This window comes from Melospiza melodia, chromosome 6 (assembly GCF_035770615.1).
Source record: "Melospiza melodia melodia isolate bMelMel2 chromosome 6, bMelMel2.pri, whole genome shotgun sequence".
Lineage (NCBI taxonomy): Eukaryota > Metazoa > Chordata > Aves > Passeriformes > Passerellidae > Melospiza > Melospiza melodia.
In genome coordinates, this window is record NC_086199.1 from 75175613 (window position 1) to 75191528 (window position 15916).

Here is a 15916-nt window from a genome sequence, read left to right on the forward strand (position 1 = left end):
CCGCCATGGGCCGCGAGCGGCTCCCTCACCAAAGATGGCGGCGGCCGCGCCCCGCCCCCGCCAGCCTGGCCGCCGGCCCTGCGGGCGCGTGCGCGCGCGGCGCTCTGGCGCGAGCGGCTCTATGGTGGCGGCCGTTGGCGCGGCGGCGCTTCCGGCGGGCGCGGGGGCCTGTGGGGGATCGCCGCGCGCCACTTCTGCCCGGCGGTGCTGAGGGAGCGGAGCCGCCATGGTGAGAGCGGGACGGGAGCGGATCGCCGCGTTTCGTGCGCACCGCGCCCGCCGGGGCAGCCTTCCTTCCCCTCCCCTCCCTGTCCCCCGGGGCACTGCGGGCGGGAAGGCCGCGGCCGGTGGTGCGGACCCGGGCGGGCGGCTGCACGTTTTGGCGGGGCAGGGCCGGACGGGGCGGGGGCACAAAGGTGGCGGCGGCGCTCGGGGAGCGGATCCTGGAGGCTCCCGCCCCTCTCCCCGGCTCCTTCGGGCCCCTCTCAGGGCGCTGCTCGGAGCCCAGCGCTTCCCGCGAGTGTCGCCCGCCGAGCGAGCCGGCCTTAAATGGCTGATGTGCGCTTTCCATGCTGCTCTCCCTGCTCCTCCCCTCTGCTCGGAGGAGGGAAAGGCGGGAGCTTGCCTCGGTGGGCTCTGGGAACGGCACGCTGGAGCTCAGAGGCCTCCCTATCATCGCGGTTTGTTGCGCTCATGTAATAAATGAAGCTGTGCTGAGGCAAGTTGTCGCTGTGCGGTGGGAGGACAGCTGCTTGTCCGTTTGCAGCGACGTTCCATGTCTGCCTGCTTCTTGCTCCAGAGCAGTTGCTCGGCCATGATGAGCAGCTACGGGCCCCGTCCCTGTTGGCCGGGATGAAAGGGGGGCCTTAGACCACTTTTTCTGCCTGGCATTTCGGTGTGTTCAGTGCGCTGCTGCTTGGCATTTGCATCACCGCACATCTTACCCTTACAATATGCGTTTGTCTTCCACTTTTATTGTATTTTTTTTCTTTTTTTCACTTTGCAATTAAATACACTACAGTTGGTGGAAGTCTCTTTGGGCAGATGCTGCATAGCTTTTAAGTCCTGCTGGTTTGGCTCTTGGCACTGCCTTAACCAGTTGTACAGGGTTCTGCCTTCAGTAGCAGGAGCAATTTCTAAAGTGCTTTCTAGAAGTTTGGAATTGGTACAATATAAACCATGCGGTGTCTCATTCCGTGTCCTGCTTCAAAGCAGCTAGTACCACTGTGCTTTTAAGGAAAACGCAAAGAAATTCGACACATGTATCATCATAATAAAGGTCCAGAGTGAGTTTCTCCAGTGAGTTTTCTCCCTTGTTTTGGTTTTGTCACCTAGGCACATGGGGCAGGTAATAGAGGAGCCTTCCCACAGGCTTCTAAGCTTGCCATTTGTAACTATATGGTAGGACAGGACCACCAGTTTTATCAAATCAAACAATTTTTTTTTCTTTTAAAGTAAAATAATGTTAAGTTCCCAAAGAAATCTTTGGAAAGCATTAATTCTACCATACACGTGATCCAATGGCATTAAATTTAAATATTTTCCTGGGCCAGTATCTGATAACAGATATTGTATATTGTCTGAAGTGATAAATGGCTTAAAGGCAGAAGCCCAAATGATTTCTGCTGCGGAGTTCTGAAGGAACTGGCTTACATGTCTGGCTCATTGATTTTTCTATAATCTGATTATTTGGATAATTTCAGAATTTATACATTCATTTAGCACCCCTCAGTGACCATCTAATTAAAATGATAGTGCTGGAAAAATTATTTTATGGTAATCTTTGGCAGTCATTTGGACTCCCTGCTAAGACATGCCTGTTCAAGTACAATGCACTTGGAACAGCCAGACACCAGCCCCCCTTGGGGAATTCCCTTCAAATCAATCATCCTCTGGCATACATGAAAGTGGATTTAAATGATCTACTCTCCTTTGTATGATGTTTGTTGATAGAGCATGCAGCTCAGAATTCCCCTTTTTTCCATTTCTGATGAGGAAAAGTCTTGCTCCTTCTTTTTCTCTGTGTAACATTTTCTTGAACTTCTCAGAATCTGCTACTGCTGTGTTGAGACAATTTGAAGAACTGAAAACTGTATTCCAAGGATGGGAACGCTGTCAGTTATGGGATAAGAATTTGTCCTGTTGTTTAGGTTTTTTCCCTGTAAATCCTAACATTTGCCATTTCTCTTTCTGTCACTGCTTTTCACGAGCACTGAATTGGTATATTCGTCGATTTCCAAAGTATGGGTTGGGATTTTTCTGTCAGCCTCTGATTAATCTAAGCCAAAGGATGTCTTACCCTGCCGTTGCCTCTGTGCTTTGTGCTCACCTCAGACATTAGCACTGAAAATGTTGGATCCAATTAGCAGCACTGGAAACGGCCATTTGCAGCTTGCTTGCAAACTTTCCGTGGTATGCACCCTGTTAATTAGATCACAGATTGTCTACACTTTAAAAATCTTGCTTCTTTGCTCAAATTACTTGCTGTAGCCAAGTGAAAAATGTTATGGAAATAATGGAAGCCACAGAGTGTGCAGTCATCTAAGCACCTGTTCTTCTGTTCCCTGCAGAAGAACAAGCTTATGGACTCCAACATTTGGAACAATTTTCTGTGCTGTAATTACTATTTGAGTAAACTCATTGGAGTCTGAAAAACCAGTACATCTGTTTTGCAAGAAATAATCTTGGGTGCTAAGTGCAGATTTATTGTAGCATTAGTGTTCCCTTGAAGGGAAATCAATAACTCAAAATAGCTAATTCTGTTAAAATCTTTTAGGTGACAGTGTGGTCAAGTTGGGTCCCCTCTTTGCTCTAATTAAAATTTTCAGAAAAAAAATTTGGGCATTGAAAATTTTACTAACAGCTTGCATTTGGAATAAAATAATTAAATACACTAATGCCACAGCTCTTACACATTGACTTTATTGCTTTGCTTATCTGTCTAAATATAAACTCTTTCTGTGGTATTTTTTTCCAACACAGTAGCAGCTTTACTGGTGATTCTACACATTTTGAAGTTCCATACGGATTGATAGGACTTGTTGGAACCAAAACTTAGTAACACAGCTTGTATAAATAGTAAATGCTGTGTGGAAAATGTCTGTGTCCTTGATTGCTAGTCTAATATTTTACCATTACACATCTTTTTACTCCTTCTTTCATATAAATAACTTGAACAAAAATCATTCAAAGTGTGCAAGTAACCTGTATTTTTGTGTTTGTTTTGTTTTCCAGTCTCACACAATTCTACTTGTCCAGCCTACCAAGAGGCCAGAAGGCAGAACATATGCTGATTATGAATCGGTGAATGAATGCATGGAAGGTGGGTGGACACAGACATGGGAGTTAAAAACTGTTGTTAAAATCCTATTTTTGACATATCCACAAACTTAATAAGGAAATAAGTTGTTCTTCATACTTTTCAAAGGTCATTCACAAAAACCCTCATATTTTTAGCTTACTGATGTTCTAGCAAACTAAAATCCAGTTATTATTTGTTTCTAAAACTTCCTTTTTCTATTTAATATCTGGTTTTGATTTAACTAGATGAAACATCCAGTTTGGGAGAGTAGCTGATATTCTTTCTTTCGTGCAGCAGACTTGTTTCAATGCATTTCATTGCAGGATCAGCACTTAATTCTCACTATTCTTTTCTTAGCATTGTAAGGCAAAGATTGCTGCTGGAAATACTATATTAAATAATGGATTGTGTGCAATTGATACATCATCTGCAGTCTCGTGTGTCAGAGTAAAGATCTGCAAAACTTTGATACACATAATGGCCATTGGAAGAAAATTGAAATGTTAAGAGCTGTAGTTCACTTAGCCTTAATCTTGCAGGAGGTTTTGTGAGGCAAACAAAAGTATAACGAAGTCTCTGTGCTCATTTTAATATTACATTCTTCTCAAATGTATCTGAATTATTAGTGGACTAGTTTAAATAAATAAAAGTGTTATAAATGTATGTACAGGTTCGTGCTGTCACTCTTACCTCAATACTGTGTTTGACTCTTGCATCAAGAATGGTCATTCTTATGAGTTCTTCTGTTTCTCAGGTGTTTGTGCAGTAGGAGTGTGTTCTAATTTCCATCTTAAAATTATTAGAAGGCGTTCCAGATGTTTGTTGGAGCTTACTGCATGGAAAATTATATATTTGACAAAACTAAACTTTTCCCCCTAGATGATGAAGACTTTTCTTTCCATGTATCTTACCTGATTTTATAGTATTACCTTTCAATGCAAATTGCCAGGAACAAGAGAATTTCAGCTCTAGAAAATCTGATTGCTTTTACAGTGGTAATCTCTAAACTTTTATTCGTGGATCAAGAGCTGAAAAAGTTTCAGTTTATACAGTCTTTTAATATTGCATGGTTGATCTTGTTTCTCTGTAGGAGTCTGTAAAATGTATGAAGAGCATCTGAAGAGAATGAATCCCAACAGTCCATCCATTACATATGATATCAGCCAGTTGTTTGACTTCATTGATGACTTGGCAGACCTCAGCTGTCTTGTGTAAGTTCAGTTGTACAAGTCCATGTCAGTGACTTAGCAAAGTCACAGGTCTTCCCTCTAAACTCTTCTGTGAGAGTTTAACACAGTGCTGTTTTGTGTGCTTTTTAGCACTAACTGCAGTGCAGCAGTAGTGCAGCTGCCCTAGCAAGTTCCCAGGCCAATTAAGTGCATAGATACCAGGTACCTCTAAAGGCTTAGAAACCTACAGTTCCACTTGGATTTCACTCACATTGAGGCTGACTGAAATCCAGCAGTTAAGTACAGCTGACTGTTTTATTACTGCTAGAATCTGTTTAAATTTCCCTTTGTGCTGTTAGTACAGTCCCTCAGGAGGCAGAATGGTTACAGAATTTTTCTCAGCTGAGGGCAGTACTTGTGGTAGAGTAGAAGGCTACAGAAGTGCATTGCAGCCAAAAGTTTGTTTTGATCAAGATACAGCAAGATGAAAGTTTATCTAACAGACTGAAACTAGCCACTTGTTTTAGGTGGTAGCAACTGTTTTCTAGGATAGTCTTGTGCCTTTTTTAATTAGGCTTCTAAAATCAGTGTCATGCCAAATTCTACTTCAGCTCATAGTTTTCCACCAGATGGCACACATAGCACAAGGTGTAAGAGACGCCTCTTCTTCACGAAAATTTCCTGAAGTACTTGTTGTCTGCTCTTGCTGTGTAGCATTATGAAAGGGTTTGGGGATGGAGGGTAGAAATCAGTAACTTTTGCTGAAGGTAGCATTTCTTACATTGCACTAGAACTACTGCTGTATGAACATACATTGAAGCTCTTGGTTTGGCCTTGATGCCATCATGCTGAGGTTTAAATAGTAAGACTTCCTTAGAAACATCATGCTTAGGGTCTTTTCCTTAGGTAAGAACTATAAATTGTTCTGGAATGAGTTAACTTGGGATTTTTACTTACCTTCTTACCACTGTCCCTTTCACCCTTCTTATCTATCAGAAATAAAAGTATATCAGGATTTAAAGACTGAGCAGGACTTCAGTGGTTCTTGAATCATTCACTGAAAGTACCATCTTCATAAACAAAATATTATATAGGAGGACATGAGCCTACACAGACCTTCACTCAGATTGCTTTCATTTTTCAGGCTCATTCTGTTGTAATTCAACATGCCCTGAGTAACTGAATTCTCTGGCCCTTGCAAGTGGACTGTTTTTATCAACCATGCTTGAATAGCAAATAAAATGCATCCGTGGGGTCTTGTTTTCAGTTTGCTTTTTTAAAGTATCCTTGTTAGGTGTAAGCATGTCCTCAGTGCCAACTGGCAAGAATCCTTTTGTCATCCATCTGTGAGTCTGCCTTTGCTCCTGAAAAAAATAGATCTTAAAAGTTTTTTTTTAAATTCCACACAGAAGTTGAACACTTGAAAGCTTAAATAAATCTTTGAAGTAATGTTGAAGAAGTGTTGGACTCATTAAGACAAATTAGATTGTTTCCTGGTGGAACTGTTCTTCTGCAGGCTGAGTTCTAGAATGCTAAAATTCTCTACTTGCTGTCTCCCTTAAGTAATTAAATGCATGAATTAAAATATGAACACAGTGTTCCAGTCACCCAGTAGTGCTTGGAGCATCTCATTTTGTTTCAGGCTCAGTCTGATCTGCTGGACAGCTGTTTTATAGAGAACAGGATAAATCCATTTGATAAGTGGCAATTCCCACCTAGTTCTGATACTACCTCCTGTACACCACTTTCTACCTCATACACTTGAGGACAATTAATTGTGAAGTTCTTCTGGTAGATGTAGCACAGAGCAGACTGACATTTCTTGTTTCCTCTGCAGTTACCGTGCTGATACTCAGACATACCAGCCCTACAACAAAGACTGGATAAAGGAGAAGATCTACGTTCTCCTCCGCAGGCAGGCCCAGCAAGCAAGCAAATAATGGGGGCACCATTGCTACGTGGGTTTGGGGGGTTTGGACAACAGGTGTGTACAGAGTGTAGTGGTGAACGTTTTGTATTATAGTCATCCTGTTGCCATCTTGATAAACTCGTTAGCCAGGACTGATTGTACTTTTAGGGATACAAGGATTTTGTTGGATTGGAATTTTTTTCAGTGTAAATGGAGAAGAACGTACATCTTCAGCAGAGTTTTGGGTTTTTTTTCCTCCAGTTTGCTAATGGTCCTACCTTATTTGAACCCCTGGGGCTGTTCACATTGTACTTCACCACATTTGCTGTATGTGCCCCTCTGTGGGTTTTTTACATTCAGTTATGTCCTTGAGATGTCTTAATGGGAAATAAAAATCTACCCTTTAGTTAAACTTGAGTGCTCAATTTTGTGGTTCCTGCCAAAAAACACAAATCTTTTTCCCCATTATCCAAGGGATATGGCTTGAAAGGTCACATGGACTGAACCAGCAGTTGTTTCCTGTATTACAGAACACCTCAAATTCTGGCTCAGTCTTGGTGGTTTTCCCTGGGCATCTTTGGGAAACACAGCAACTCTTTTGCACTGCTCAGCTGATCTCTGTACGAGGCATTTTATGTACGTGTGTCTGCTCTGGAATTGGTGGTGGATAAGAGCAGGCTGAATGTATGACATCACAGGCCCCTTGAATTAGTCTGCTTACAATTTTCCCCCAAGAAAGGAATAGACAAAGCAGATTGCTCCCATGAAAATCTGCCCCAAACTTAATTTTCTCTGTACATAAGATAAAGGCTTAACTGTTTACCCACACTGTAAGTTACATGTGCCTCTGTCTCTCTTAAATGCTGATGTTTCTGTAATTTCGCTGTACTGAAAAGATTTGGATTGGAGGACACATCAGACCAAAAAACAGAGCAGGTAGAAAAGAAAGGCTGGTGTGGTACTCTGTGCCTTTAGAGTTTGCCTGCTGTAGGAACAGACTGTACAGATTACACTTAACCAAGAGCAGTTCTGGGATTGACAGAGGATTACAATTCTCCCCAGTGCACTGGATTTCCTAATACACATCAATAGTTTCTGATGGACCTCACAGCAAATGCAGTGGCTGAAAAGAATCTGAGGCAAAGTGACTGTCTGTAGTAAAGCTTCAATGAAAGTAGCTTTACTTAAGTCATAAGTAATAGCTGCTGAAGACTGGGAATCAAATTACTGAAGGGATATAAATTCTTAGAAAGAAACTGGGTGAGGGTGTTAAACCTCTCAGCACCAATACAAGTTGGACTACTAGCTCTAGAATTTATAGTGACAAAGAATAAATTCAAAATAACATCAAAACATGCTTCCTTTATAATGAATAGTGATTTTCAAAATATTGTAGGTCAGAAATATATTAGTACACTTAAGATTATTAAATCCAAAAATACTTCGGGGCATATAAGTTTTATATCCAGCTTGAAAACAGTAAGTAATACTTAGAAAATTCACTATTGCCCATATAATAGCATTCAAATTTAATACAAGCAGTGTTATTTTTAAAGCTTTTATAGTTTATCCTCCTGAATAGCACATACTAAAATAACATGCTCGCTCCTAACATGTTTGAGGTTAATTTCAATTTTTTTTTTGTAAAATTTCCAGTGTTCTCTTGGATGAAATTTTGCAGTCTTTAGGCGAAGCCAAATAAGCATTTACCTCATTCTGTGGGCTTGCTTTCAATTTAAGAACAACCAGCAATGTGATCTCTTTCCTTACTGTGAAAAGCACAAATGAGCATGCTGAATCTCTAGTAATCAGGCATTGGAACACAGCACAGCTCTTCCTTCAAAGGTACCTTACATTTGGTCTGATTTAAGAAAATCTTCCTCTTCCTTGATTTTGACTCTACTATGATAACTGTGCAAACTCAGACCAGTAAACAAGTATAAAATACTAATTTCTTATATTCAAACAGAAAATAGGAAGAAGGTACTTTAAAGGAGGTGGTAATTAACCTTTCTGCTTTTTGAAAGGGACTTTGTGAAGATACGATTTTAAGTGTTTTGGAAAGTAGAAGGTTGCAATCTTTAACCTAAAGGTTACTTCACTTTTTTTTTAAACATACAGACTGCTGTGGCCATTTCATTAATGGAAGTTTTCACAGAATTGAAAAATGCAAGTAAGTTGTCCTTTCATATCTCTGGAGCCAGATTTGGCCTTCTGGAGATAGAAAAGTGTGGTCTGTAACCCCCTTCAGAAGAAGGGATTTGGGCATCATCTCTTTTCCCCCTCTTCATCCAGCTACTGGTCTATTTTTCTTTTTCTGAAATAAGCTACTAGATACAACTCCAGTGCATAGTTCTTGAGCTGCTGTTTTCCATAATCCTTCACTGCATTTTACTTGATTAACTATTTATGAAACAATAGATTTGCTGCTGAGCTGAGCACCTGACCAAATACTCTGAAAGGGAGAAAGAATGCTACAGTATCTATCCAATGTGCAACAAGCTAGAAAGAAGAATCTAGAAAGTTGTCTCCCACTAACCACCTGGTGCCTTGAGAAGTTTAGTGGAGAGGGTTGTGAGCACTTGGAAACTTACTACATGCACTCTAGTACTGTAGGCTGTTGTGGCAGACTGTGAAAAGTGACTTCACTTTGCTTCTTTGCTCCTGCTGAGGGAGGAATGGATGGCAGCAGGGCATGTAGTACCTCCTGCAGTTGCATTTGTCCTCAGAGGCATCAGCACTTGGATAGCAAGATACTGAAAATTGCCCAAGTTCAACTACTATAAAAGTGAGGCTCAGTAGCAGCATTTTGCAGGTAAAGCCATTAAAAATGGTATGATTGTAGAAAAGGAATCAAAAAAGAATCTGTCATCCTATGCATGCTTTGCCTGCAGCAAGTTTTCTGGGGCTTCTTAGGTATGGATAGATACAAGTAACTGTGCTGGTCATGCCTGCTACAGCGTGGGAGTAAAGGACAAAGGAAATTATACTGGCTGCTTCTGCAGGAGAGTGGTACAGTATTTTAAAACAGGGATTAAGAATGGAATCCAGAGACCTAGTATTTCCAAGTGTGTAGAAATACTTAAATTTTTTTAAAAGCAAGTCCATTAAGGAAGCCTAGCCTCAGACCAAGGAGCTGTGTGAGCTATTTGCCAGGACTGCAGAGGAATTGAGGAGCTTGCCTGACTTCTGCTTGCCTCGTGGAGCTGTGAGCCATGCTGCTTCTTTGCTAATCACAGACTTGGGAAGTCCTCCCACAGTTTCTGGACTGCCTGCCATGGACTGCAAGTTGAGGAATACCAGACTGGCACAACTCATTTCTTGGCAGGGCTGTTCACTAAGCAAATTAGTAGGGTGAAGTTATGTGAGGTGGCTGAGCTGAAGTAGCAGTTCACTGCTGTTGAAAGGCATAATGCTGCTTCACACTACTGTACCAAAGGGATACTGAGTGTTGAGGGGAAGGGGAGAACAGGACTGCTAGTCAGCACCAACAAGCAGAGCAGTTGGTCATTTAAAGATACCCAAAACCTGATATTTGAGAACAAGCACAAGCACAGTAGATAAATTGGTGTATATATAAAGCACCCATTTATGCCCTTGCAAGCTCCTGCCAGTCAGTAATGCACTGGGTCAGGGAGTAATCCCACTAAGATTAGACTGTGAGTTGTGTTTGACACCACAATAATACCAGGATCATTCTTACAGGAATCCCACTCTGCAGCCTCCTTCAGTATGCTGAAGGAGAATTGTGAAAAGCAGAATTGAGTTTGGCTTCCTGCTCTGAGGGTGAAATAAGCTAGATAGTTAAAATACTTGCCTACTATTGCTTCCATCATCATGTTCTTTTAAAATAGACTGAAATCTTGACATCCATCACAATGCATTATAAGCACAGCAGGAAAGCAGCATCATTGCTAGATCAGTCTGTTCTTGTGCTTATCACCATTGTCAATGTACAGTGGAGGAAAAAAGAAGTAGCCAAGACCACCTCATTATCTTCCTTAATAACTAATAAACCTGTTTACAGCAAGAGGAGACTTGACTACCCACAATATTTTCAAGGTTGAAAGATTTTTTGACTTGCATTAGAAAATGCTAAGTTGTAAAATTGCTGGTTGGGTTCTCATGACCATGTGCCAAGCAGTTTGTGCTGGTTCATGATGCACTGAAAGCAAGGGTGCTTCTTAGGATAACTTACTCTCAGAAAGAAGAGGGGAAAGCTCCAGCTGCTTGACTTTGGAGTATATAAGAGTTATGTACATTTGCATACTTACTCAGACCCCTGAGTAAGGGTCTGATTGTACTGGAACTCAGCTACACTGAAAACTCGCTCCATAAAAATCAAGGGTAGCTAGGTTACAAGTGCAAAACAATTAAAACCTCCTGATTTTCAATTGCTCTGAAACTGTTGTTTTCTAGACCCTGGTGAGCATTGAAACAAATTGGTTTACTGTTATCATAGGTTCAGGGGGGCAGGGAGTTTCAGTTAGCAGTTGTCCAGCAGGAGATGGGCTGTGGGTGAGGCTGAAGACTCCTAGCCTGTTAGCATCTGAGCCACTCATTTGAGGTACCCACTGGCCTTTGAAGTCTAAAAGCATTGACTTCAAGGTGAAATGATAAATAATTTTTACTAGCTATAGATAATTGACAAGAGTACATCTGTTAAAATAGAAAATTAATTTTGCACCTCTGTTGTACTAGTCAATTCCCTCAAGTTTTCCACACTGAGTGTATTGTCTGCTATAATGTTACTCAGTGTTGCCCAAATACAAGGTACCATTCATGGAAACAGCATGGAATGAATCTGCCACTGAAACTCACAGAATGGAGATGCTCAGCTTTGCATAGTACAAAGCAGCTCTCTATTATCACCCACTAATATATGCTTCTTCCTCACTATATCTGAAGATGATTAAGGTAAAACCTGTCTTGATTTGTCATAGGAAAGCATTAGATTGTAGGAATTAGTTTTCTCATTACTGTAATCTGAACTATGCCTATAAGAACATTTTATCTGGATGAAGTTTGGGCATAGCTCCAATTCATAGGTTTTATTCAAACTCTTTGTGCTGAGTTTGTAGTGACACAAGTAAAACCTGCATGCTGCATATGCCTGCTCAGCACCATTCCTGGTGAGCATTAGCAAGGGTTTTGTAACCAATTTTGTACACCCCTGAGTCATCTGCTGCTGTACCCCCTCCACAGTCCCCAGCCAAGCCTGTTACTGTGGGCTGTCCTGTGCATCAGTGACATCCACACATCTGGAGCTCTGGAGCTGCTGCCTGCCTGTGTTTGTGCCAGGTAAGCCAACAAGAGCTGCAGAGGTGAAACATGTGGCAGTGTACTTGGAGGATGTATTGTCTGGGCTCTGCCACTGACTAGATCCAACACTTGTGCTGCCCTGATCTCTAATGCACTGGTGCTTCCATCTAGTGTATTCCATTGCTGCTTCTGCATCACTGCATCAGCCATGCAGGAAACACTCCCAAATTTAAATTATCTTCTTAGTTACCATGAGCACTGGGCTACACACACACAACACAAACCTGCTGCCCTGAGAGGTGGGGAATGTCCATCCTTGGAGACATTGAAGACTTGACAGAGTGCTGATCTGATTAGACCCATTAGACCCACTCTGAGCAGCATTTGACCAGACAACTCCTGGACCTCTCTTCCAATCTAAAATAGCCATTATTCTATTGGAGTCACTACTAGAAAACCCCATGTCACGGAAATGAAACATCTGAGTCCCTGCTCTGGCCAGTTTCATGCAGCTGCTCGAACTCAGTATTCCCCACGCCACTGAGGACAGTGCTGAAAATGGTAAGCCATCATGTACTCATGAGTGGATTTGGGTGACAAGAGTAGCATTCACTAGGTTACAGAAAGTATAACTGCTCCCCAGTGATAAAAACAGGGTGCAGAAGGGTCAAATTTGATTTTGTTCTCATGTTGTCTTCATATGAATGAAAGATCACATGGGACACTGAGAATAATGTCTTGCCATAGAGGTTAAGTCCCTAGAGGTCATCAGACTTGCCATCCAGATGCAACCCTCCATACTCCCCACATCTTTCCAGCTTTCAAGTAAAAGAAGGAAAAAAATACATAAAGGCCTGAGAAATCTGTGATGTAGTACAAGGGAAAGCTCAGAGGCATTGCAAAATGCCAGGGGAAGGTAAGAAGCAGGCCCTACATGGCAGTGGAGAAAAAAGCAATTGCACCTGTGCTTCCACACCAACCCCCTCATCGGAGGCAAAGGCATCTTCCTGCAGTATCAAGTCATGTACTTGCAAGGAAAATGAAAAGTCTGTGCTGCCAGAGCTAAATGTAAACCTTGGTTCACATTTCTTTCTTAATGATGGCTATTTTCAGGTTCAAGAAAGAAATGAGGGGCAGAGGGGGATTTCTTTCTCTCTCAATACATTAACTTGGTCCCTGAGGGAATTCTTAGCTTGTACAGCTATGCCACTAGAATGCAGTAGAAGCACTAACCAGCACATAGCAAGCAGAGTAAGTGTTCAAATCTTCTCTTCAAAGTGCATTCCCCAAATCCAGAATTGTTTCTTCTCCATCCTCACAGTCTCTAGAAATTTAGCCAGTGCCAAACCAGGGCTACTTTCCTTGTCTGGCTTGTAATGGTCTTCTTAAGCACATTTCATTAGTGTCATAAATTCTGTGCCAAGTGAGTTTAATTTCAATTTCTATTTAATTTATGTTTGTCCCCTGCTAATGCTAGCAGTTTTCTCCAGGTTTTCCTATATTTGAACCTAGTTCAAAGAAATAACCATTGCATCAGCTGCACCTGCAGCTCCAAATGAAGATTACCAGCCTTTCATACTGTAGTAATGATATTGCTTTAGTCTTAACCAGGAATTAATAATTTAATGTCCCCTAAAATTGCATGTTTTGTTTTTATGTTTACAACACAATTGCTCAGTGCACCCTCTATTCCTTGCCTCTATCATGTCCAAGTAAAAGCACTCATTATTCATGCAAAATTAAATAACTTCAACTAGAAAGCTTAAGAAAGAAACACATGAGAATAACCAAGTATTTGATCTTAATGAGGACACTCACCTCAGATATTCCAGAGAACTCAAAGCTTGTCTGATATAAACAGAGTAAGAGCTACATTTAACTGTGTTGCTCTGTTTCATGGCAGAAAGGCACCCAAATCAGGTCAGCCATAGCTCCAGGAGGTATTTCCCTTCTGAAAAGTCCAAGGAAAAACGGGCACCTCCCTCCAGCTTACAATTAATGGACTAAACATTTTGATAGCATGTTGCATAACCTAGGCAGCCCTCTGCTCAGTGTGCTGCTTCCCTGCCTGTGTCACTCCTCAGACCCCTTTCTCCTTGGGGACACCTCAGCAGCTCACTCAGAGCCCCACGTGCCTCTTACGAGGGAACAGCAGCCAGGAGGGCTTTCATCAGCCTCCACCTGCCCCCAGGGACACCTCAAATAACACATCTTAAGCTCCATAAATCTGGCTTCTCTATTTAAACTATTTCTATAGAAAATTCATGACTACCTCCAGGCATGCTGTCTTCAGAAGTTAGACATCACTCCAACCTGCTTGCAGGGAAAAGAAGAGATCCAGCCCCAATGTATTTGACACATAATTATGATGGAAAAAATTACCTGTGTGTCTGGCCCAGACTCTCCCTTGGCTCCTGGAAGACTGTAAGAGTAAAATGCAATTCTCAGCCCCATGCCAGCTCAGCAGTTAAATGATGATGAGCACTTTGGTGCACTTCCTCCTTTTCCCTCCTCACACATGCATCCACCTAACTGATAATCTCCTGCTCTACCTTTGTCAAAAATCTGACACTCACCCTAACTAGCAATAAGTAGTGCTAATTAGTTAATGCAGAGCATCCTCGGAGAATGGAAACATGCCTTCTACCTATTTACTTAGATAAGCCTATTTATGAAGAGAAATCCTTGGTGGCTCTTAGGTGCAAGGATGAGAGCCCTGGGTCAGGGTGTCAGTGCATCAGAAGTAACCGAGGGCCCTGAGAGTGTTTTGGGAGAGGGACTGCCATGCAATTGCCCTGCTCCTAGGTTTGTCCCTAGACACCTGGTGTAGGTCACTGACAGGAACAGGTTAATGAGCTTGATGGCACTTGTATCTGATCAGATATACAGAGGAACTCTGCTCTTGGGGGGTTTCGCTGGATGCTTTTTATTCACTTGGCAAACATCTCCCACAGATATTTTGCAGGGAAGATGAAAGGGTTTCAGACCTAAGGTAGAAAGATAGTGTTTTTTCCATATACTTTCCTTGTTGTTTCCACAAGTTTGATGTTTTGAACGCGGTGTCCTGAGAATGAGAGACCTCGTGATGATGTAACTCTAGCTGATGCTGTTACTGTTTAGGAGCTGTTCACTGGTGGGCTTCATGAAACTCAGAAAATACTTGCTCCAGAATGCAAGTGGGGCAGCAAATCAGTTGAAATATGTACTTTGTGGCACTGGATACTTTTTAAAGTGACCCTTAACATGGCAGATAACCTTTTTTTGTAAACTTAAATGTAATTAATAACACTATTTAGCCACATCCGCATTTCTTTGAAGTCTAATGCTTCAGCACTCTTGCAATTACTTCTCCAGATGAGTTCTAGGGGCCTTGGCAATTGCTTGCTGCTGCTATTTCGATCCTGTGCCTTAGGAGCTGAAACTCAGTTATAGAAACTCCATCTGAGTCCATTTAATGAACTGCATGAATCAGAGACCTGCAATAAAGCCCAATTAGAAACGAGTGCACAGGGAATATTGATCTCCTTAAAACCTCTTACAGCTTTCAGGACCTGCCTGGTCACTCATCACTGCAGCAGGCACTGGCCCTTTCCTGCTGGCTCCCTTTCCCTCACTCGCCAGGATTATGGTCAGATTAAGATGTGATTGAACAGATCAGCTGGTGGGAACCCTGAGGTATGAGGGAGAGCCCCCAGATAACCCTTCTCACACATGCTCACAGTCCTCTGGGTCAGGTTTTACTGCTAATTCAGAGGGAATTTGTACAGCAGTGTCTGCTTTTTCTCCGAGCAACACACACACAAAAAAAAAAAAAAAAAAACCAACAACAAAAAAAATCTGTCTGAGATTTTATCATCCTTTTTACTAATGAACATGGTGTCTGGAGGCTTTTGAGCTCACACAGGTCACAGCTGAGAGCATTACCATGCAAAGCACACCCATGAAAGGTGTCCTGTGGCCTCCCCTCACTCGGACACCTTCAGCCTTGTTTGCAGGGTATTGCAGGGATAAGAACCCCTATGGTAATGAAGCACACATTATTCAAATGATACATTTGAATAAGAAGTTCAAGAAGTGTGCATTAAAGGGGATTCGTGGCATCCTAGCCAAAACACCACTCAAAGTCAGATGATTTCAAACTCTTTTCCAGGCTGCACCCCAGATGATGTTTGGTGTCCAGAAGCCCATATCCAAAGGCTGTGGGTGGGACTTGAATCGTTTGGATCATTAGATTTTTGGAATTATAAAACGTTCAGTTGTTGTCCAAAGCTGGAT

General features: G+C 42.1%; 1 protein-coding gene across 1 annotated transcript; it reads left to right on the top strand.

The window, feature by feature from the left end:
• Positions 1–132: 132 nt before the first annotated feature.
• Positions 133–6791, top strand: ERH (ERH mRNA splicing and mitosis factor). The gene is made up of 4 exons (XM_063159261.1): positions 133–229; positions 3235–3322; positions 4392–4512; positions 6308–6791. Exons 1-4 carry the CDS (start codon positions 227–229, stop codon positions 6408–6410), a joined length of 315 nt encoding a protein of 104 aa, XP_063015331.1. The 5' UTR covers positions 133–226; the 3' UTR covers positions 6411–6791.
• Positions 6792–15916: the final 9125 nt, after the last annotated feature.

Excerpts from the sequence above, each read along its gene's own strand:
- ERH (XM_063159261.1), top strand. Across the intron at positions 3,323-4,391 it reads GGTGAATGAATGCATGGAAG|GAGTCTGTAAAATGTATGAA; the intron begins GTGGGTGGACAC and ends GTTTCTCTGTAG. Across the intron at positions 4,513-6,307 it reads GCAGACCTCAGCTGTCTTGT|TTACCGTGCTGATACTCAGA; the intron begins GTAAGTTCAGTT and ends TTTCCTCTGCAG.